Below are 23,533 nucleotides of genomic sequence, written 5' to 3'. Positions count from 1 at the left end.
CTGCAAGAAGTGCATCCAGCTGCAGCTCCTGACAAACCGCGTTAGGGAACTGGAGCAGGAGCTGGATGACCTGCGGATCATTCGGGAGAATAAGGAGATTATAGATAGTAGCTACAGGGAGGTAGTTACACCAAAGGAGCAGAGGACGGGAAATTGGGTCACTGTCAGGCGAGGGAAGAGGAAAGGGCAGACAGAGCAGGGTTCCCCTGTGGCCATTCCCCTCAACAACAAGTATACCGCATTGGATACTGTTGGGGGGGATGACTTACCTGGGACTAGCTGCAGTAGCCAGATCTCTGGCACCGAGTCTGGCTCTGCAGTGCAGAAGGGAGGTGGGAGGGAAAAGAGGACAGCGGTAGTGATAGGGGACTCGATAGTTAGAGGTACAGATAGGAGGTTCTGTGGTCATGACAGAGAATTCAGGATGGTTTGTTGCCTCCCGGGTGCCAGGGTCAAGAATGTCTCTGATCGATTGCATGACCGATTGGGAGGGTGATCAGCCAGATGTCGTGGTGCACATCGGTACCAATGACATAGCAAGGAAAAGTGAGGAGGTCCTGGAGAGTGAGGATAGAGAGCTTGGTAGGAAGTTGAAAAGCAGGACCTCAAGGGTGGTAATCTCAGGATTGCTACCTGTGCTAGGTGCCAGTGAGGGTAGGAATAGGATGCTCTGGAGGAGGAACAAGTGGCTGAGGAACTGGTGTAGGGGGCAGGGTTTCAGATTTCAGGATCATTGAGACCTCTTCTGGGGCAGGTGGGACCTGTACAAGAGAGACGGGTTACACTTGAACTACAGGGGGACCGATATCCTTTCAGGGAGGTTTGTTAGTGCTATTGGGGAGGCTTTAAACTGGATTTGCAGGGGGATGGGAACCAGAATGCCAGAGCTGACAGTGTGGCTGGGGTGAAAATAAGTGATGTTAAAAGTTCAAGCAAATCCGCTGATAGAAAGGTTGTGAGTGGTGGTAAAAATCTTCTGAGGTGTATATATTTCAATGCTAGGAGTATTGCGGGGAAGACGGATGAGTTGAGGGCGTGGATTGACACGTGGAATTATGATGTAGCAATTAGTGAAACTTGGCTACAGGAGGGGCAGGACTGGCAGCTTAATATTCCAGGGTTCCGATGTTTCAGATGTGATGGAGGCAGAGGAATGAAAGGTGGGGGAGTAGCATTGCTTGTTAGGGAAAATATTACAGCAGTGCTCAGGCAGGACAGATTAGAGGGCTTGTCTACTGAGTCCTTGTGGGTGGAGCTGAGAAACAGGAAAGGTATGGCCACATTAGTGGGATTGTATTATAGATCACCCAATAGTCAGCGAGAACTGGAGGAGCAAATCTGCAGAGAGATAGCAGGCAACTGCAGGAAACATAAAGTTGTGGTGGTAGGGGATTTTAATTTTCCATATATAGATTGGGACTCCCATACTGTTAGGGGTCTATAGAACATAGAATAGTACAGCACAGTACAGGCCCTTTGGCCCGCAATGTTGTGCTGACCCTCAGACCCTGCCTCCCATATAACCCCCTACCTTAAATTCCTCCATATACCTGTCTAGTAGTCTCTTAAACTTCACTAGTGTATCTGCCTCCACCACTGACTTCAGGCAGTGCATTCCACGCACCAACCACTCTCTGAGTAAAAAACCTTCCTCTAATATCCCCCTTGAACTTCCCACCCCTTACCTTAAAGCCATGTCCTCTTGTATTGAGCAGTGGTGCCCTGGGGAACAGGCGCTGGCTATCCACTTTATCTATTCCTCTTATTATCTTGTACACCTCTATCATGTCTCCTCTCATCCTCCTTCTCTCCAAAGAGCAAAGCCCTAGCTCCCTTAATCTCTGATCATAATGCATACTCTCTAAACCAGGCAGCATCCTGGTAAATCTCCTCTGTACCCTTTCCAATGCTTCCATATCCTTCCCATAGTGAGGTGACCAGAACTGGACACAGTACTCCAAGTGTGGCCTAACCAGAGTTTTATAGAGCTACATCTTTACATCGCGACTCTTAAACTCTATCCCTCGACTTATGAATGCTAACACCCCGTAAGCTTTCTTAACTACCCTATCCACCTGTGAGGCAACTTTCAGGGATCTGTGGACATGTACCCCGAGATCCCTCTGCTCCTCCACACTACCAAGTATCCTGCCATTTACTTTGTACTCTGCCTTGGAGTTTGTCCTTCCAAAGTGTACCACCTCACACTTCTCTGGGTTGAATTCCATCTGCCACTTCTCAGCCCACTTCTGCATCCTATCAATGTCTCTCTGCAATCTTCAACAATCCTCTACACTATCTACAACACCACCAACCTTTGTGTCATCTGCAAACTTGCCAACCCACCCTTCTACCCCCACATCCAGGTCGTTAATAAAAATCACGAAAAGTAGAGGTCCCAGAACAGATCCTTGTGGGACACCACTAGTCACAATCCTCCAATCTGAATGTACTCCCTCCACCACCACCCTCTGCCTTCTGCAGGCAAGCCAGTTCTGAATCCACCTGGCCAAACTTCCCTGGATCTCATGCCTTCTGACTTTCTGAATAAGCCTACCGTGTGGAAACTTGTCAAATGCCTTACTAAAATCCATATAGATCACATCCACTGCACTACCCTCATCTATATGCCTGGGCACCTCCTCAAAGAACTATCAGGCTTATTAGACACGATCTGCCCTTCACAAAGCCATGCTGACTGTCCCTGATCAGACCATGATTCTCTAAATGCCCATGGATCCTATCTCTAAGAATCTCTTCCAACAGCTTTCCCACCACAGACGTAAGGCTCACTGGTCTATAATTACCCGGACTATCCCTACTGCCTTTTCTGAACAAGGGGACAACATTCGCCTCCCTCCAATCCTCCGGTACCATTCCCGTGGACAACGAGGACATAAAGATCCTAGCCAGAGGCTCAGCAATCTCTTCTCTCGCCTCGTGGGGCAGCCTGGAGAATATTCCGTCAGGCCCCAGGGTCTTATCCATCCTAATGTATTTTAACAACTCCAACACCTCCTCTCCCTTAATATCAACATGCTCCAGAACATCAACCTCACTCATATTGTCCTCACCTTCATCAGGTTCCCTCTCATTGGTGAATACTGAAGAGAAGTATTCATTGAGGACCTCGCTCACTTCCACAGCCTCCAGGCACATCTTCCCACCTTTATCTCTAATCGGTCCTACCTTCACTCCTGTCATCCTTTTTTTCTTCACATAATTGAAGAATGCCTTGGGGTTTTCCTTTATCCTACTCACCAAGGCCTTCTCATGCCCCCTTCTTGCTCTTCTCAGCCTCTTCTTAAGCTCCTTTCTTGCTTCCCTATATTCCTCAATAGACCCATCTGATCCTTGCTTCCTAAACCTCATGTATGCTGCTTTCTTCCACCTGACTAGATTTTCCACCTCACTTGTCACCCATGGTTCCTTCACCCTACCGTTCTTTATCTTCCTCACCAGGACAAATTTATCCCTAACATCCTGCAAGAGATCCCTGAATATTGACCACATGTCCGTAGTACATTTCCCTGCAAAAACATCATCCCAATTCACACCCGTAAGTTCTAGCCTTATAGCCTCATAATTTTCCCTTCCCCAATTAAAAATTTTCCTGTCCTCTCTGATTCTATCCTTTTCCATGATAACACTAAAGGCCAGGGAGCGGTGGTCACTGTCCCCCAGATGCTCACCCACTGAGAGATCTGTGACCTGACCCGGTTCATTACCTAGTACTAGATGTAGTATGGCATTCCCCCTGGTTGGCCTGTCAACGTACTGTGACAGGAATCCATCCTGGACACACTTAACAAACTCTGCCCCATCCAAACCCTTGGAACTAATCAGGTGCCAATCAATATTAGGGAAGTTAAAGTCACCCATGATAACAACCCTGTTATGTTTGCACCTTTCCAAAATCTGCCTCCCAATCTGCTCCTCTGTATCTCTGCTGCTACCAGGGGGCCTATAGAATACCCCAATAGAGTAGCTGCTCCCTTCCTGTGCCTGACTTCCACCCATACTGACTGAAAAGTCTAGATGGTTTAAAGTTTGTAAAATGTGGTCAGGAAAGTTTTCTAAATCAATATATAGAGGTACCAACTAGAGGGGAAGCAATATTGGATCTCCTGTTAGGAAACGGGTTAGGACAAGTGACGGAAGTGTGTGTAGGGGAGCACCTTGGTTCCAGTGATCATAACACCATTAGTTTCAACTTGATCATGGACAAGGATAGATCTGGTCCTAGGGTTGAGATTCTGAACTGGAAGAAGGCCAAATTTGAAGAAATGAGAAAGGATCTAAAAAGCATGGATTGGGACAGGTTGTTCTCTGGCAAAGATGTGATCGGTAAGTGGGAAGCCTTCAAAGGAGAAATTTTGAGAGTGCGGAACTTGTATGTTCCTGTCAGGATTAAAGGCAAAGTGAATAGGAATAAGGAACCTTGGTTCTCAAGGGATATTGCAACTCTGATAAAGAAGAAGAGAGAGTTGTATGACATGTATAGGAAACAGGGAGTAAATAAGGTGCTTGAGGAGTATAAAAAGTGCAAGAAAATACTTAAGAAAGTAATCAGGAGGGCTAAAAGAAAACATGAGGTTGCCCTGGCAGTCAAAGTGAAGGATAATCCAAAGAGCTTTTACAGGTATATTAAGAGTAAAAGAATTGTAAGGGATAAAATTGGTCCTCTTGAAGATCAGAGTGATCGGCTATGTGCGGAACCAAAAGAAATAGGGGAGATCTTAAATGGGTTTTTTGCGTCTGTATTTACTGAGGAAACTGGCATGAAGTCTATGGAATTAAGGGAAACAAGTAGTGAGATCATGGAAACTGTACAGATTGAAAAGGAGGAGGTGCTTGCTATCTTGAGGAAAATTAAAGTGGATAAATCCCCAGGACCTGACAGGGTATTCCCTCGGACCTTGAAGGAGACTAGTGTTGAAATTGCAGGGGCCCTGGCAGATATATTTAAAATATCGGTGTCCACGGGTGAGGTGCTGGAGGATTGGAGAGTAGCTCATGTTGTTCCATTGTTTAAAAAAGGATCAAAAAGTAATCCTGGAAATTATTGGCCAGTAAGTTTGACGTCGGTAGTGGATAAGTTATTGGAGGGAGTACTAAGAGACAGAATCTACAAGCATTTGGATAGACAGGGACTTATTAGGGAGAGTCAACATGGCTTTGTGCGTGGTAGGTCATGTTTGACCAATCTATTGGAGTTTTTCGAGGAGGTTACCAGGAAAGTGGATGAAGGGAAGGCAGTGGATGTTGTCAACATGGACTTCAGTAAGGCCTTTGACAAGGTCCCACATGGGAGGTTAGTTAGGAAAATTCAGTCGCTAGGTATACATGGAGAGGTGGTAAATTGGATTAGACATTGGCTCAATGGAAGAAGCCAGAGAGTGGTAGTAGAGAATTGCTTCTCCGAGTGGAGGCCTGTGACTAGTGGTGTGCCACAGGGATCAGTGCTGGGTCCATCTATATCAATGATCTGGATGATAATGTGGTAAATTGGATCAGCAAATTTGCTGATGATACAAAGATTGGAGGTGTAGTGGACGGTGAGGAAAGTTTTCAGAGCCTGCAGAGGGACTTGGACCAGCTGGAAAAATGGGCTGAAAAATGGCAGATGGAGTTTAATACAAACAAGTGTGAGGTATTGCACGTTGGAAGGACAAACCAAGGTAGAACATAAAGGGTTAATGGTAAGGCACTGAGGAGTGCAGTGGAACAGAGGGATCTGGGAATACAGATACAAAATTCCCTAAAAGTGGCATCACAGGTAGATAGGGTCGTAAAGAGAGCTTTTGGTACATTGGCCTTTATTAATCAAAATACTGAGTATAAGAGCTGGAATGTTATGATGAGGTTGTATAAGGCATTGGTGAGGCCGAATCTGGAGTATTGTGTTCAGTTTTAGAAACATAGAAAACATAGAAAATAGGTGCAGGAGTAGGCCATTCGGCCCTTCGAGCCTGCACCGCCATTTATTATGATCATGGCTAATCATCCAACTCAGAACCCCGCCCCAGCCTTCCCTCCATACCCCCTGACCCCTGTAGCCACAAGGGCCATATCTAACTCCCTCTTAAACATAGCCAATGAACTGGCCTCAACTGTTTCCTGTGGCAGAGAATTCCACAGATTCACCACTCTCTGTGTGAAGAAGTTTTTCCTAATCTCGGTCCTAAAAGGCTTCCCCTCTATCCTCAAACTGTGACCCCTCGTTCTGGACTTCCCCAACATCGGGAACAATCTTCCTGCATCTAGCCTGTCCAATCCCTTTAGGATCTTATACGTTTCAATCAGATCCCCCCTCAATCTTCTAAATTCCAACGAGTACAAGCCCAGTTCATCCAGTCTTTCTTCATATGAAAGTCCTGCCATCCCAGGAATCAATCTGGTGAACCTTCTTTGTACTCCCTCTATGGCAAAGATGTCTTTCCTCAGATTAGGGGACCAAAACTGCACACAATACTCCAGGTGTGGTCTCACCAAGGCCTTGTACAACTGCAGTAGTACCTCCCTGCTCCTGTACTCGAATCCTCTTGCTATAAATGCCAGCATACCATTCGCCTTTTTCACCGCCTGCTGTACCTGCATGCCCACTTTCAATGACTGGTGTATAATGACACCCAGGTCTCGTTGCACCTCCCCTTTTCCTAATCGGCCACCATTCAGATAATAATCTGTTTTCCTATTTTTGCCACCAAAGTGAATAACTTCACATTTATCCACATTAAATTGCATCTGCCATGAGTTTGCCCACTCACCCAACCTATCCAAGTCACCCTGCATCCTCTTAGCATCCTCCTCACTGCTAACACTGCCACCCAGCTTCGTGTCATCCGCAAACTTGGAGATGCTGCATTTAATTCCCTCATCCAAGTCATTAATATATATTGTAAACAACTGGGGTCCCAGCACTGAGCCTTGCGGTACCCCACTAGTCACCGCCTGCCATTCTGAAAAGGTCCCGTTTATTCCCACTCTTTGCTTCCTGTCTGCTAACCAATTCTCCACCCACACCAATACCTTACCCCCAATACCGTGTGCTTTAAGTTTGCACACTAATCTCCTGTGTGGGACCTTGTCAAAAGCCTTTTGAAAATCCAAATATACCACATCCACTGGTTCTCCCCTATCCACTCTACTAGTTACATCCTCAAAAAATTCTATGAGATTCGTCAGACATGATTTTCCTTTCACAAATTCATGCTGACTTTATCCGATCATTTCACTGCTTTCCAAATGTGCTGTTATCACATCCTTGATAACTGACTCCAGCAGTTTCCCCACCACCGACGTTAGGCTAACCGGTCTATAATTCCCCGGTTTCTCTCTCCTTCCTCTTTTAAACAGTGGGGTTACATTAGCCACCCTCCAATCCTCAGGAACTAGTCCAGAATCTAACGAGTTTTGAAAAATTATCACTAATGCATCCACTATTTCTTGGGCTACTTCCTTAAGCACTCTGGGATGCAGACCATCTGGCCCTGGGGATTTATCTGCCTTCAATCCCTTCAATTTACCTAACACCACTTCCCTACTAACATGTATTTCACTCAGTTCCTCCATCTCACTGGACCCTCTGTCCCCTACTATTTCTGGAAGATTATTTATGTCCTCCTTAGTGAAGACAGAACCAAAGTAATTATTCAATTGGTCTGCCATGTCCTTGCTCCCCGTAATCAATTCACCTGTTTCTGTCTGCAGGGGACCTACATTTGTCTTTACCAGTCTTTTCCTTTTTACATATCTATAAAAGCTTTTACAGTCCGTTTTTATGTTCCCCGCCAGTTTTCTCTCATAATCTTTTTTCCCCTTCCTAATTAAGCCCTTTGTCCTCCTCTGCTGAACTCTGAATTTCTCCCAGTCCTCAGGTGAGCCACTTTCTCTGGCTAATTTGTATGCTTCTTCTTTGGAATTGATACTATCCCTAATTTCTCTTGTCAGCCACGGGTGCACTACCTTCCTTGATTTATTCTTTTGCCAAACTGGGATGAACAATTGTTGTAGTTCATCCATGCAACCTTTAAATGCTTGCCATTGCATATCCACCGTCAATCCTTTAAGTGTCATTTGCCAGTCTATCTTAGCTAATTCACATCTCATACCTTCAAAGTTACCCCTCTTTAAGTTCAGAACCTTTGTTTCTGAATTAACTATGTCACTCTCCATATTAATGAAGAATTCCACCATATTATGGTCACTCTTACCCAAGGGGCCTCTCACGACAAGATCGCTAACTAACCCTTCCTCATTGCTCAAAACCCAGTCCAGAATAGCCTGCTCTCTAGTTGGTTCCCCGACATGTTGGTTCAAAAAACCATCCCGCATACATTCCAAGAAATCCTCTTCCTCAGCACCTTTACCAATTTGGTTCACCCAGTCTACATGTAGATTGAAGTCACCCATTATAACTGCTGTTTCTTTATTGCACACATTTCTAATTTCCTGTTTAATACCATCTCCGACCTCACTACTACTGTTAGGTGGCCTGTACACAACTCCCACCAGCATCTTCTGCCCCTTAGTGTTACGCAGCTCTACCCATATCGACTCCACATCTTCCCGGCTTATGTCCTTCCTTTCTATTGCGTTAATCTCTTCTTTAACCAGCAACGCCACCCCACCTCCCCTTCCTTCATGTCTATCCCTCCTGAATATTGAATATCCCTGAACGTTGAGCTCCCATCCCTGGTCACCCTGGAGCCATGTCTCTGTGATCCCAACTATATCATAATCATTAATAACAAGCTGCACTTTCAATTCATCCACCTTATTACGAATGCTCCTTGCATTGACACACAAAGCCTTCAGGCGCTCTTTTACAACTCTCTTAGCCCTTATACAATTATGTTGAAAAGTGGCCCTTTTTAATGCTTGCCCTGGATTTGTCGGCCTGCCACTTTTACTTTTCTCCTTTGTACTTTTTGCTTCTACCCTCACTTTACACCCCTCTGTCTCTCTGCACTGGTTCCCTTCCCTCTGTTGTGAACTAACCTCCTCACGCCTAGCCTCTTTAATTTCATTCCCACCCCCCAACCATTCTAGTTTAAAGTCACCTCAGTAGCCCCCAAATTACAGGAAGGATATAAATAAGGTTGAAAGAGTGCAGAGAAGGTTTACAAGGATGTTGCCGGGACTTGAGAAACTCAGTTACAGAGAAAGGTTGAATAGGTTAGGACTTTATTCCCTGGAGCGTAGAAGAATGAGGGGAGATTTGATAGAGGTATATAAAATTATGATGGGTATAGATAGAGTGAATGCAAGCAGGCTTTTTCCACTGAGGCAAGGGGAGAAAAAAAACCAGAGGACATGGGTTAAGGGTGAGGGGGGAAAAGTTTAAAGGGAACATTAGCGGGGGCTTCTTCACACAGAGGGTGGTGGGAGTATGGAATGAGCTGCCAGACGAGATGGTAAATGCGGGTTCTTTTTTAACATTTAAGAATAAATTGGACAGATACATGGATGGGAGGTGTATGGAGGGATATGGTCCGTGTGCAGGTCAGTGGGACTAGGCAGAAAATGGTTCGGCACAGCCAAGAAGGGCCAAAAGGCCTGTTTCTGTGCTGTAGTTTTTCTATGGTTTCTATGGTTTCTTTCTATAGGCTGCCCCGGGTGGGTGTGAAGTGACTGTGGATAGGCTACCCTGGAGGGTGGGGGGGGGGTGGTAGAAGAAATTGTAGAAGAGTTGAGAACTGTTGTGTGACCCCCCCCCCGCGCCGAAGGGAGACAAATCCTCTGAGGAGATGGACTATGTGGAGGGCTGCTTAAAGCTGGTGTCACGCGGGAAGGGAAATGGCTGGTATTGTCTGTTATAACTGTGCTGAAGAGGGACACTTAAGGCGGGAGTGTGAAAGATGACAAACCCCTTGGAGAGTGACCCCTGGGTACCTAAGCAGAGAGAATCGTTGGGAAAATTTAAAAGAGACCCAGTGAGGGCATGGCCTGGCCTATCCGGGGGGACACATTCGCAGCAATATATCGAGGAACACCCTAAAGCAAAAAACCTTATTCCTGAAGGCTTCGTGGGGCCAAGCTCCAGTGTATCGTTACAGATAGAGGGTATTTATGCTAGAGCCATACTCGACACAGGGTCACGGGTCACGTCGCTGTACCGTTGATTTTACAACCAGTATTTGACGCATTTACCACCGACGCCACTCAGTGCACGAGAGATCTGGGGTGATAATCCGTATGATGGTTATTTGTCAGTGAAGCTGGAGTTTGCGGAGGCCGATGTGGGGGTGGCCATGATACATTAGTGCTGGTTTGTCCGGACCCCGTTGAGAAAGGCAGCGTTTCAATTCTTGTGGGAACCAACACTCCTGTTGTGAGGAGGCTGATGGGGTCCTGCAAGGGGAAAGCTGGAGAGAGATTTCTGAGGACATTGTCTGTTCACCCGGTGTTTTGAGCTGCTTTTGAGGAAGTCAGTGGCTGCATTGGGCCGGATAACGAGTTTGGACGAGGGACTGTGTGGTTCACCCAGTCCAAGTTAATCGTGTTACAGCCCAGGGAAGTCGCGAGAGTGATGGGAAACCCCAAGTTTCCCTGAATGCCCTAGGGTGAGCACTCTTGGTGGATGGTCTGGTAGACCAGGATAATGAATCGGGTGTGCCTGCTGGGGTACTGGCGAGACCTGAACTCCTCAGCTGTACAGGCGAGCAGGGTGGCAGTGATCGTCAGGAACACTGCGAAAAGCAGGGGATGCCCCTGGTGCATCTTTTCCCGGTGACGGTAATGTCCAGTGTCCCTGTGAGATAAGACGGGGAGAAACGATTGGAAAAAGGGGGAAAGTTGACGGCTGAGTCATTCAACACCCAGGATTTGCCCTCTTCTCATTGCTACCCTGAAGGAGGGAGCCTGAAGACACGTACTTCTCCAGCAGAACCACTAGGCAGAATCCTAGTGCATGGAGGATTGTGTTGAAGTCACTTCATGATGATTCTGGACATTTGGGAGTTGAAAAGACCTATGGATTGCTCAGAGATTGGTTTTACTGGCCCTGAATAAAGCCAGCGGTCTCAGAGTAGTGCAAGTCGTGCATTTGATGCATACGGAGGAAGACGCTGCCTATGTGGGCAGCTCCCTTGTTTCACCTGCAGAGTGCGAGTCCTGGTGGGTATGGATTTCCTGTCAATAGAGCCAGATGCCAGCAACATGGTGAATGTCTTGGTCATCACGGATCACTACACCAGATATGCGCAAGCTTTCCCTGCCAAGGACCAGAGGGCGTCCACGGTGGCCAAAGTGTTACGGGAGAAGTATTTCATTTATTATGGCCCCTACAGGGGGGTACATAGTGATCAGGGGCAGGATTTCGAGAGCAGGCTCATCCATGAGTACTGAGCAAGCTTAGAGTCGAGAAGTCGAGGACTACTCCCTATCATCCACAGGGTGATCCCCAGCCCAAGAGGTATAATCGGACCTTGCTAGATATGCTCGGAGCCTTGAAGATCAGCAAGAAGAGCAGGTGGAGTCAACATATTGGACAGCTGGTCCACTGTTACAATGGGACCCGAAATGAAGCTACCGGGTACCCACCATATTATCTGATGTTTGGGTGTGAGGAGAGGTTGCCCATCGACCTTTGCTTTGGGACTGATGAGCACGACCTGCCACTGAAGACCCATCTGCAGTATGTGTCTGATATGGGAAGGGAGCTGAGAAGGGCTTATGAATTAGCCGGGGTCGCGGCTGCCAAGCAGAATCGAGGAAATAAGAGGAGGTATGATCGAAATGCCGGGGGACCGAGTCCAAACTGAGTTGACCTCATCATGGCAGTAGAGAAGGCACACTGAAAAGGCAATGCCTCAGAAAGCCAGCACCCATCACTGAGGACTCCCATCACCCAGGACCCAGGACCTACCCTCTTCTCATTGTTACCATAGAGGAGGAGGTACAGGAGTCTGAAGACACACACTCAAAGATTCAGGAACAGCTTCTTCCCCTCTGCCATCAGATTTCCAAATCCATGAACACTACCTCACTACTTTCCCCTCTGTTTTTGCACTACTTTAGTAGATACTTTTTGTAATATATAGTTTCTATTTTTATGTATTGCATTGTACTGCTGCCCCAAAACAACAAATTTTACGTCATATACCAGTGATATTAAACCCGTTTTCTTTCCCTCCACATCAGATTTTTGAACAGACTATGAACCCATGAATACTTACTGGTAATCTTTGTGGTGCTGTTTATTTATTTTGAAATTTAGTATAATTTTAATCCATCACACTGCTGCAAAGCAACCAAGGTCAGATTGTACACCTCAACGGTAATGAACTTGATTCCGATTCTGATATCGGTTGCAGTACCACGTGCAAACACCGGGTGGCGCATCAATTCCACTTTCAACCAGCTGGGTCCACAATCAGAATCACGTTTAATGTCACCGGCACATGTCGTGAAATTTGTTGTCTTTGTGGCAGCAGTACAATGAAATACACAATAATAAAAACTATGAATTACAGTAAGAAGGATAAAAAAAGGTTAAATTATAATGAGTAGTGCAAAAACGTGGTGAGCTAGTGTTCATGGGTTCAATGCCCATTCGAAAATCGGATGGCAGAGGGGAAGAAGCTGTTCTTGAATCTCTGAGTGTGTGTCTTCAAGCTCCTGCACCTCCCTGATGGTAGCAATGAGAAGAGGGCAAATCCTGGGTGTTGGGGGTCCTTAATGATGGATCCTTTTTGAGGTACCGCTTTTTGAAGGTGTCAGGATGCTGGGGAATGAGAGGGACAGGAACAGACAAAGTTAGGAAAATGTTTAATTGGAGTAAGTGGAAATATGAAGTTGTCAGGCAGGAACTTGGAAGCATAAATTGGGAGTAGATGTTCTCAGGGAAATGTAGGGCACGAATGTGGCAAATGTTCAGAGAATATTTGCGTGGTGTTCTGTATAGGTACATTCCAATGAGACCTGGAAAGGATGATAGGTTACAGGAACCGTGGTGTTCAAAGGCTGTTGTAAATCTTGTCAAGAAGAAAAGAAGAGCTTACGAAAGGTTCAAAAAACTATTTTTATGATAGAGATGTCATGTAGAAGATTATAAGGCTAACAGGAAGGAGCTTAAGAATGAAATCAGGAGAGCCAGAAGGAGCCATGAGAAGGCCTTGGTGGACAGGATTAAGGAAAACCCCAAGGCATTCTACAAGTATGTGAGGGGAAAGAGGGTAAAACGTGAGAGAATAGGATCTATCAAATGTGACAGTAGAAAAGTATGTATGGAACTGGAGGAGATAGCAGAGATACTTAATAAATACTTTGCTTCAGTATTCACTACGGAAAAGGATCTTGGTAATTTTTAGGGATGACTTGCAGTGGATCGAAAAGCTTGAGCATACAGACATTAAGAAAGAGGTTGTGCTGGAGCTTTTGGAAAGCATCAGGTTGGATAAGTCACTGGGACTGGATGAGATGTACCCCAGGATACCATGGGAGGTGAGGGAGGAGATTGCTGAGCCTCTGGCGATGATCTTTGCATCATCAATGGGGACAGGAGAGGTTCCAGAGGATTGGAGGGTTGCAGATGTTGTTCCCTTATTCAAGAAAGGGAGTAGAGATAGCCCAGGAAATTATAGACCAGTGAGACTTACTTCAGTGGTTGGTAAGTTGATGGAGAAGATCATAAGAAGCAGGATTTATGAGCATTTGGAGAGGTATAATATGATTAGGAATAGTCAGCATGGCTTTGTCAAAGGCAGGTCGTGCCTTATGAGCCTGACTGAATTTTTTGAGGATGTGACTAAACACGTTGATGAAGGTAGAGCAGTAGATGTAGTGTATATGGATTTCAGCAAGGCATTTGATAAGGTACCCCATGCAAGACTTATTGACCTTAAGGGGACCTTGCTTTGTGGATCCAGAACTGGCTTGCCCACAGAAGGCAAAAAGTGGTTGTAGACGGGTCATATTCTGCATGGAGGTCGGTGACCAGTGGTGTGCCTCAGGGATCTGTTCTGGGACCCCTACTCTTCGTGATTTTTATAAATGATCTGGATGAAGAAGTGGAGGGATGGGTTAGTAAGTTTGCTGATGACACAAAGGTTGGGGGTGTTGTGGATAGTGTGGAGGGCTGTCAGAGGTTACAGCGGGACATTGATAGGATGCAAAACTGGGTTGAGAAGTGGCAGATAGTGTGCAACCCAGATAAATGTGAGGTGGTTCATTTTGGAGAAGGAGGGGGAGCAGCTGGATGTCTTGGTACATATCGGTACCAATGACACAGGAAGGAAAAGCAAAGAGGTCCTGAAGAGAGAATTTAGAGAGCTAGGTAGAAAGCTGAGAAGCAGGCCCTCCTTGGTAGTAATTTCTAGATTGCTGCCTATGTCACTTGCCAGTGAGGGTAGAAACGGAGATGATTTGGTAGATTGATACGTGGCTGAGTAACTGGAGCAGGGAGCAGGGCTTCAGGTTCTTGGATCATTGGGATCTCTTCAGGGGGAGGTATGACCTGTACAAAAGTGACAGGTTGCACCTGAACCCGAGGGGGACCAAGATTCTCGCGGGCAGATTTGTTGGGGAGGGTTTAAACTAATTTGGCGGAGGGGGGTGGGAACCGGAGTAAAGGGACTCAGGATAGGACGGATGATTAAAAAAGCAAAGATAGTGTGCAGCCAGGCTGTCAGGAAGGGCAGGCAGATAATAGGACACAGTTGTCGCCAGCAGGGTGAGTATCAGTGCATTAGGGATGCAGAATCAAAAAGGATTGCAAATACAGTACTCAAAGTGTTATATCTCAATACACGGAGTATAAGACATAAGGTGAATGATCTTCTTGCACTATTACAGATTGTCAGGTATGATGATGTGACCATCACTGAATCATGGCTGAAGGATGGTTGTAGTTGGGAGCTGAATGTCCAAGGTTACATGTTGTATCAGAGGGACAGGAAGGTAGGCAGAGGGGGTTGTGGCTCTGCTGGTGAAGAATGGCATCAAATCAGTAGAAAGATGTGACAGAGGATCGGAAGATGTTGGATCCTTGTGGGTTGAGTTAAGCAACTGCAAGGGTAAAAGGACCCTGATGGCAGTTATATACAGGCCTCCCAACAGCAGCTGGGATATGGATCACAGATTACAACGGGAAATAGAAAAGGCGTGTCAACAGGGCAATGTTATGATTGTCACTGGAGATTTTAACATGCAGGTCGATTGGGAAAATCAGGTTGGTAATGGATCTCAAGAGAGTGAGTTTGTTGAATGCCTACAAGTTTGCTTTTTAGAGCAGTTTGTCTTTGAACCTACGAGGGGATCAGCTATACTGGATTGGGTGTTATGTAATAAACCGGAGGTGATTGGGGAGCTTAAGGTAAAGGAACCCTTAGGAGACAGTGATCACAATATGATTGAGTTCAACTTGAAATTTGATAGGGGAAAAGTAAAGTCTGATGTAGCAGTGTTTCTGTGGAGTAAGGGAAATTACAGTGGTATGAGAGAGGAGTTGGCCAGAGTAAATTTGGAAGGAGATGCTGGCAGGAATGCAGAAAGCAGGCTGAGTTTCTAGGAAAAATGAGGAAGGTGCAAGATTGATGTATTCCAAAGCAAAGAAATATTTAAATGGCAAAATGCAATAGTACAACTGTGGCTGACAATGGAAGTCAAAGTTAATGTAAAAACAAGAGAGGGCATACAACAAAGCAAAAATTAGTGAGAAGTTAGAGGATTGGGAAATTTTCAAAAACCTACAAAGAGCAACTAAAAGAATCATTAGGAGGGAAAAGATGAAATATGAAAGCAAGCTAGCAAACAATGTCAAGGTGGATAGTAAAAGCTTTTTCAAGTATGTAAAAAATAAAAGAGAGATGAGAGTGGATATTGGACCGCTAGAAAATGAGGCAGGAGAAATAATAATGGGGGACAAGGAGATGGCAGATGAACTAAATGAGTATTTTGCATGAGACTTCATTGTGGAAGACACTAGCAGTGTGTCAGATGTTGAAGGGTGTGAGGGAAGAGAAGTGAGTGCAGTTTACTATTACAAGGGAGAAGGTTCTCAAAAAGCTGAAAGACCTAAAGGTGCATGAATCACCCGGACCAGATGAACTGCACCCTTTGATTCTGAAAAAGGGAGCGTTAGTGATTGTGGTGGCATTAGAAATGATCTTTTAAAAATCATTGGACACTGGCATGGTGCCAGAGGACTGGAAAATTGAAAATGTCACTCCACTCTTTAAGAAAGGAGGGAGGCAGCAAAAAGGAAATTATAGACCAGTTAGCCCGACCTCAGTGGTTGGGAAGATGTTGGAGTCAATTATTAAGATTGAGGTTCTGGAGTACTTGGTTATGGAGGACCAGATAGGACAAAATCAGCATGGTGTCCTTAAGGGAATTCTTTGAGGAGATTACAAGTAGGATAGATAAAGGGGATGCAGCGGATGTTGTATATTTGGATTTTCAAAAGGCCTTTGACAAGGTGCCACACATGAGGCTGCTTACCAAGTTAAGAGCCCATGGTATTACAGGAAAGTTACTGACATGGTTAGAGCATTGGCTGATTGGTAGGAGGCAGCGAGTGGGAATAAAAGGATCCTTTCTTGGTTGGCTGCCAGTGACTAGTGGTGTTCCGCAGGGGCTGGTGTTGGAACTGCTTTTTTTTAATGCTGTATATCAGGGATTTAGATGATGGAATAGATGGCCTTGTTGCCAAGTTTGCAGATGATACGAAGATTGGTGGAGGGGCAGGTAGTGTTGAGGAAATAGGTAAGCCACAGAAGGACTTAGACAGATTAGGGGAATGAGCTAGACAGTGGAAAATGTTGGAAAATGCATGGTCAAGCACTTTGGTAGTGGAAATAAATGTGCAGATTATTTTCTGAACGGGGAGAAAATCCAAATATCTGAGATGCAAAGGGACTCACCACTTCACTAGTTTTCTTATTTCTATTTTTGTGCTACTTATTTTACTTAAACTTTTGATATATATGCTTACTCTAATTAACACTTTCTATTATTATATACTGTAATGTACTGCTGACGCAAAGACAATAAATTTCACAGCATATGTAGGTGATATTAAACCTGATTCTGAACAGTAGGGATAAGAATATGCTTTAATGTTCCATGCAGAAAACACAAGCATTCCACCACTCTCTGTATCTCTCCAGATAAAATTAGTTCTAAATAATAATTCACGCAATTATAATTTGAGCAAAATATGTTGCCCATTACAGTAATTGGTTAGATGTTTTTGTGCTATTTGCCACTGGTGATTTAGCGACTTTCCCTTGAGACGCGGCTGGTGGGTAATTATGAGACAGTCTCTAAATGGAGGGCGGGGCTGAATGATAGGCTGGAAAGCTGCCCAATCAGATGGCAGAAGCCTGATGTTGTCGGCTGCGGTGATTGGCCCATCAGAAGCCGGAGGCCTTGTGGACGAGGTGAAGCCTGGGGTTCGGCGTAAGTGTTGATCCGTGAGGGAATGAAAGGGTTGCAGGGGGAGGGAAAGAGCAAAGAGCCTCCGGTAGTCTCCATACTTCCCTCTCCCTAATTTTGTTTATTATTGTCACACGTATAGTGAAAAACCGGTAACTTGATACAGATCGGATTATTATACTGTGCATTGAGGTGGTGAGTATTAGTGTTGGAAAGGGCTGCCAGCACATGGGGTGGATGCGAGCTCCATTTCCATGTTCAAGAGAAGCTTGGAGAGGGAAACGGATGGAGGGTTACGGAGGGCTGTGGTCCCGCTGCAGGTTGATGGGACTAGGCAGTTTAAATGGTTCAGCACGGACTAGGTGGGCCGAACAGCCTGTTTCTGTGCTCTGCTTCTACGAGTCTATGTCGAAGACTGAGATGACAGCGGGGTAGAAGCTGCCCTTGAGCCGGGTGGGATATGCATTGTAACCGACTAGGGGGTGGGGGTGAGGAATGTGGTGCGACCACACCTGGAGTATTGCGTGCAGTTTTGGTCCCCTAATCTGAGGAAAGACATCCTTGCCATAGAGGGAGTACAAAGAAGGTTCACTAGATTGATTCCTGGGATGGCAGGTCTTTCATATGAAGAAAGACTGGATGAACTGGGCTTGTACTTGTTGGAATTTAGAAGATTGAGGGGGGATCTGATTGAAACGTATAAGATCCTAAAGGGATTGGACAGGCTAGATGCAGGAAGATTGTTCCCGATGTTGGGGAAGTCCAGAACGAGGGGTCACAGTTTGAGGATAAAGGGGAAGCCTTTTAGGACCAAGATTAGGAAAAACTTCTTCACACAGAGACTATCTATTGGAAGAGTTTCAGTCGATGTTTCCGGCTGAGACCCTTCGTCAGGACTAACTGAAGGAAGAGCTAGTAAGAGATTTGAAAGTGGGAGGGGGAGGGGGAGATCCAAAATGATAGGAGAAGACAGGAGGGGGAGGGATGGAGCCAAGAGCTGGACAGGTGATAGGCAAAAGGGATACGAGAGGATCATGGGACAGGAGGTCTGGGAAGAAAGATGGGGCGGGGGGAGGGGACCCAGAGGAAGATATAGTGAGAGGGACAGAGGGAGAAAAAAGAGAGAGAAAGAAAGGGGAATAAATAAATAAATAAGGAAGGGGGTAAGATGGGGAGGAGGGGCATTAATGGAACTTAGAGAAGTCAATGTTCATGCCATTAGGTTGGAGGCTACCCAGATGGAATACGAGGTGTTGTTCCTCCAACCTGAGTGTGGCTTCATCTTTACAGTAACTGCAAAATATCAGACAGTACACCATATGCAATTAAACGAATGAACTTTATAAATCTTAAAACTGGCTATAGGGTCAGTAAAGAAAATAAAAAGAAAAGGGGCCCATTTGATGAAACAGTCTAAGGTGCACATTGGAGCTCACAATTTCGTCCAATCGTTTCCTATTGACCTCCGAGTGTCGCCAACCTTCAGACCCTCCCTCCGGTGGTCTACCAACTCTCTTCACTCGTGTCTTCTCTCTTCGACAAAAGACCGCACAATCCCTGCTCCCAGACCAGGAGGAAGAACAGCATGCCTCTCGTTGGCTAATGTACATTCCAAAGGCCCCGTTATCTCTAGTCATAACCCAAACATTACTACTACAGAGAAACCATTACATTCGCAGTGAAACCTTACGGAACGTTACGGATGCAGTCACATATAAGGCATAACAATGCCTCTACTTTCTTAGGAGTTTGCACAGATTTGACATGTCATCTAAAAGGTATAGATGCAGAGTGGAGAGTATGGAGACTGGTTGTATCACGGCCTGGTGCAGAAACACCAGTGGCCAGGAATGGAGAAGTCTACGGAAGGTGGTGGATACAGCTCAGTCCAACACAGGAAAAGCCCTCCCCACCATTGAGCACATTTACAAAGAGCGCTGCCAAAAGAAAGCAGTATCTGTCATCAAGGATCCTCGCCATCCAGGCCATGGTCTCTTCTCACTGTCAGCATCAGGCAGGAGCTACGGGAAGCTGAGCTCCATATTACCGGGTTTAGGAATAATTATTTCCCTGCAATATCAGGCCAGCATTCAAAACTTCGCTTACCTCGACTCTGAACTGACTCCATAACCTACAGACTCACTTTAAGGTCTCGACAATTCATTCGCAGCATTACTTATTTTTTTATTTGTCATCTTTTTCACATTAGTGGTTTGTTAATCTTTGTAAATGTGTAGTTTTTGATAAATTCTATTGTCTGAGGCCTCCGTTGGTTAAGGTTGAGCGTGGAAGTCATGCCCTAGTTCTCTAGATATGCAAGAGCTAATTGTTGCCCATGTAGCAAGCTCCCCCTCTCCATGCATCTGATGAACCCAAAGGTACGGCAGAGGCTGGTATATTTGGGCACCAGCATCGCAGGAGTTACCAATCAGCATTGAACTCAACGTAGGGCTGCTTTAGGAACTCCAGCTCCAGACTTTTTCCATCGGGGTTTATTCCAGAAGCCTTCCCCCGTGAGTGAGTGTAGCCGCAAGGTTGCAGATGTTGGAGATCAGAGCTTTCCTTCTCCGAGATGAACTGCCAACGCGGCCGATGAGCCCCACCAGCCTGATGACTGGCTTTAAGGTACCAGTAACCCTCCTTTGCCCCTTCTCCTGTCAGTAGAAACTGCTCTGCCAGGATTAGCAGCTAAGCCACACGTGAAGGCCAGGAGCTGGACTTGGTTGTCAGAGGCTGTTTGGGAGGAGTGGGAGCTTGTCTCCGTTACCGCCCCTGGTTGTAACAACCTTAAGGAACCAAGTTTGTGTTTCTTTATGTTCCTGTAAATGCCCGCAAGAAAATGAATCTCTGGATAGTATGTGGTGACATATATGTACTTCAATAATAACACTTTAACTCTGACTGCTTTCTGCTTCCACCGTAGGAATGCTGAGAGATGCCGCTGCACAAGTACCCGCCCAAGATCTGGGCTGCGCTGCGTCTTAAGCAGGGAATCCAGTCACGGCTGCCTGCTCACTATCTCCGCTCCCTCACCGAGAAACAGGAACCCACACCCGTTCACTTTAAGCCCCATGGGGTGAAATCCAAGCGTGACCCACGCACTGGGAAAGAAGAGCGAGTACAAGATGTCCCAATTCCCATCTACTTCCCCCTAGAGTCACAGCGTGGATTGTGGGGAGGAGAGGGCTACATACAAGGGTTCAGATATGCCAACAACGACAAGGTATGGGCACCAAAATCTTAAATGTTTATTTTATTTTTTGCTTACTGACTCAAAAATGTTCTCTAATTTGGACCTAAAGCAAATGTAACCCTCTCGCTGTAGACTCATAATGAGTTAGCTGTTACTGTGAATCCAGACCAACAGCAACATAACTGCAAAACACACACACAAAATGCTGGAGGCATCCAGCAGGCCAGCCAGCACCTTAAGTCACCTGGACAACACAAACACCGATGTCAGGATGCTATTAGTGTACTCCAGCTTGGCAGTTAACACCACAATTCCCACAGTCCTGATCGATAAGCTGCAGAACCTGGGCCTCTGACCCTCCCTCTGCAATTAGAGATAACTGGATATGGACATAACTGGAAGACCACAATCCCTGCAGCTTGGTGATATTATCTCCTCCTCGCTGATGATCAACACTGGTGCGCCTCAGTGCTTATCCCACTGATCTACTCCCTCTATACCCATGACTGTGTGACTAGGTATAGCTCAGATGCTATCTATAAACTTGTTGATGATACAACCAATGTTGGTAGAATCTCAGAAGGAGACGAGAGGGTGTACAGGAGTGAGATTTGCCAACTAGTGGAGTGGTGTCACAGCAACAACCTGGCACTCAATGGCAGTAAGACTGAAGAGCTGACTGTGGACTTCAAGAAGAGTAAGATGAGGGAACACAAACCAATCCTCATAGAGGGATCAGAAGTGGAGAGAGTGAGCAATTTCATAATTAATGGAAAGTTGACATCAAAATAAAAAGGTATGACACTAGAACAAGCCCATCGGCCCACAATGTTCTACCAAACCAATTAAATTAGTCATCAAATAGCCAACTAAATTAATCCCTTCTGCCTACACAATGTCCATATCCCTTCATTTCCTTTACATTGATGTGCCGATCTAAACGTCTCTTAAAATTCCCTAATGTATCTGCTGGGTGGCAGGGTGGAGATGTGTCTCTACCAAAGGAGGTGTAAGGCACTCCTTCCCTCCGCTAGTCTGCAGGTCACATTCAGGCAAGGTGTAGCACTTGCTTAGACACCCCTCCCATCGGATCAGGGTGACATGAAGCCATGGGAGCAGGTGATAGATGGTGGTATGAGCACACACAGCACAAGTCCTGGTTATGCGACCACTGACTCCAGGGGGACAGTCCCTGAAGAGTGCTGATAATAGCTGGGGTCGCCCATCTTGGAAAGAGACTGCCCAGCAGGTGGTTGTGGCAAACCACTTCTGCAGAAAAAGCTGCTAAGAACGATCATGGTCAAGACCATGATTGCCCATGTCACACGACAGGGCACATAAAGATGATGATGATGAATGTATCTGCCTCCTCCACCACTCTCAATGCGTAAGCAAAAAAGGAACTCGAGACACTCAGCAGGCCAGGCAGCACCTCCAGGGAGATTTGTCACAGGTGCCTCGAAACATACAGTGAATCGCATCATTTGCGTCAACAACCACCATAGCCCAAGGATGTGTTAGGGGCAGTCCACAAGTGTCGCCATGCTTCCTGCGCCAACATAGCATGCCCTCATTAAGTGGAATGTGTGTGGGAGGAAACGCACACGATCACAGGGAGAATGTATAAACTGCTTACAAACATGGGCGGGAAATGAACCCCTGGGAAGTGATCTCTGGCACTGTAAAGCGTTACACTAACTGCTGCCCTACTATGCCACCCCAGTTAACATAACCACAGTTAATATTTTGGCCCTCTGCTCAGATGAAAGGTCACTGACCTACAGTGGTATGCAAAAGTTTGGGCACCCCTGGTCAAAATTTCTGTTACTGTGAATAGCTAAGTGAGTAAAAGATGACCTGATTTCCAAAAGGCATGAAGTTAAAGATGACACATTTCTTTAATATTTTAAGGAAGATTACTTTTTTATTGCCATCTTTTACAGTTTCAAAATAACAAAAAAGGAAAAGGGCCCAAAGCAAAATTTTGGGCGCCCTGCATGGTCAGTACTTAGTAACACCCCCTTTGGCGAGTATCACAGTCTGTAAATGCTTCCTGTAGCCAGCTAAGAGTCTTTCAATTCTTGTTTGGGGGATTTTCGCCCATTCTTCCTTGCAAAAGGCTTCTAGTTCTGTGAGATTCTTGGGCTATCTTGCATGCAAGAACGATGAGTCAGCATACAGAGAGGCAGTACAGCTGTTAGCGGACCAGTGCAGAGCCAACAACCTGTCTCTGAATGTGAACAAAATGAAAGAGATGGTTGTTGACTTCAGGAGGACACGGATCGACCACTCTCCGCTGAACATCGACAACTCCTCTGTAGAGATCATTAAGAACACCAAATTTTTTGGTGTTCACCTGGCGGAGAATCTCACCCGGTCCCTCATCACCTGCTCCATAGCAAAGAAAGCGCAGCAGCGTCTCTACTTTCTGCGAAGGCTGAGAAAAGTCCATCTCCCACCCCCCATCCTCACCACATTCTACAGAGGTTGTACTGAGAGCATCCTGAGCAGCTGCATCACTGCCTGGTTCGGAAATTGTACCATCTTGGATCGCAAGACCCTGCAGCGGATAGTGAGGTCAGCTGAGAAGATTATTGGGGTCTCTCTTCCCGCCATTACAGACATTTACACCACAGGCTGCATCTGTAAAGCAAACAGCATTATGAAGGACCCCACACACCCCTCATACAAACTCTTCTCCCTCCTGCCATCTGGCAGAAAACATCAAAGCATTCTGGCTGTCACGACCAGACTACGTAACAGTTTCTTCCCCCAAGCCATCAGACTCCTCAATACCCAGAGCCTGGACTGACACCAACCTACTGCCCTCCACTGTGCCTGTTGTCTTGTTTATTATCTATTGTAATGCATGCACTGTTTTGTGCACTTTATGCAGTCCTGGGTATGTCTGTAGTCTAGTGTAGTTTTTGTGTTGTTTTACGTAGTTCAGTGTAGTTT

At 45.9% G+C, this 23,533-nt stretch overlaps 1 protein-coding gene across 4 annotated transcripts in view; it reads left to right on the top strand.

The window, feature by feature from the left end:
* The window catches only part of mrpl28 (mitochondrial ribosomal protein L28), a 50,519-nt gene that overhangs the window by 2,378 nt on the left and 24,608 nt on the right, over nucleotides 1-23,533 (top strand). For 2 of the 4 annotated variants that reach the window (XM_063063483.1, XM_063063480.1), the window contains exon 2: nucleotides 20,306-20,605. In XM_063063483.1, coding sequence (XP_062919553.1) covers nucleotides 20,318-20,605 — 288 coding nt within the window. In that variant the 5' untranslated portion in view covers nucleotides 20,306-20,317. Of the gene's footprint in view, nucleotides 1-17,304; nucleotides 17,407-17,426; nucleotides 17,578-20,305; nucleotides 20,606-23,533 lie in introns of those variants that run through there. The other 2 variants (XM_063063481.1, XM_063063482.1) reach the window with 2 other exon arrangements.

Source organism: Mobula hypostoma, chromosome 12 (assembly GCF_963921235.1).
Source record: "Mobula hypostoma chromosome 12, sMobHyp1.1, whole genome shotgun sequence".
In the NCBI taxonomy this organism is placed as follows: Eukaryota; Metazoa; Chordata; class Chondrichthyes; order Myliobatiformes; family Myliobatidae; genus Mobula; species Mobula hypostoma.
This window is presented reverse-complemented; position numbering and strand designations above follow the sequence as displayed.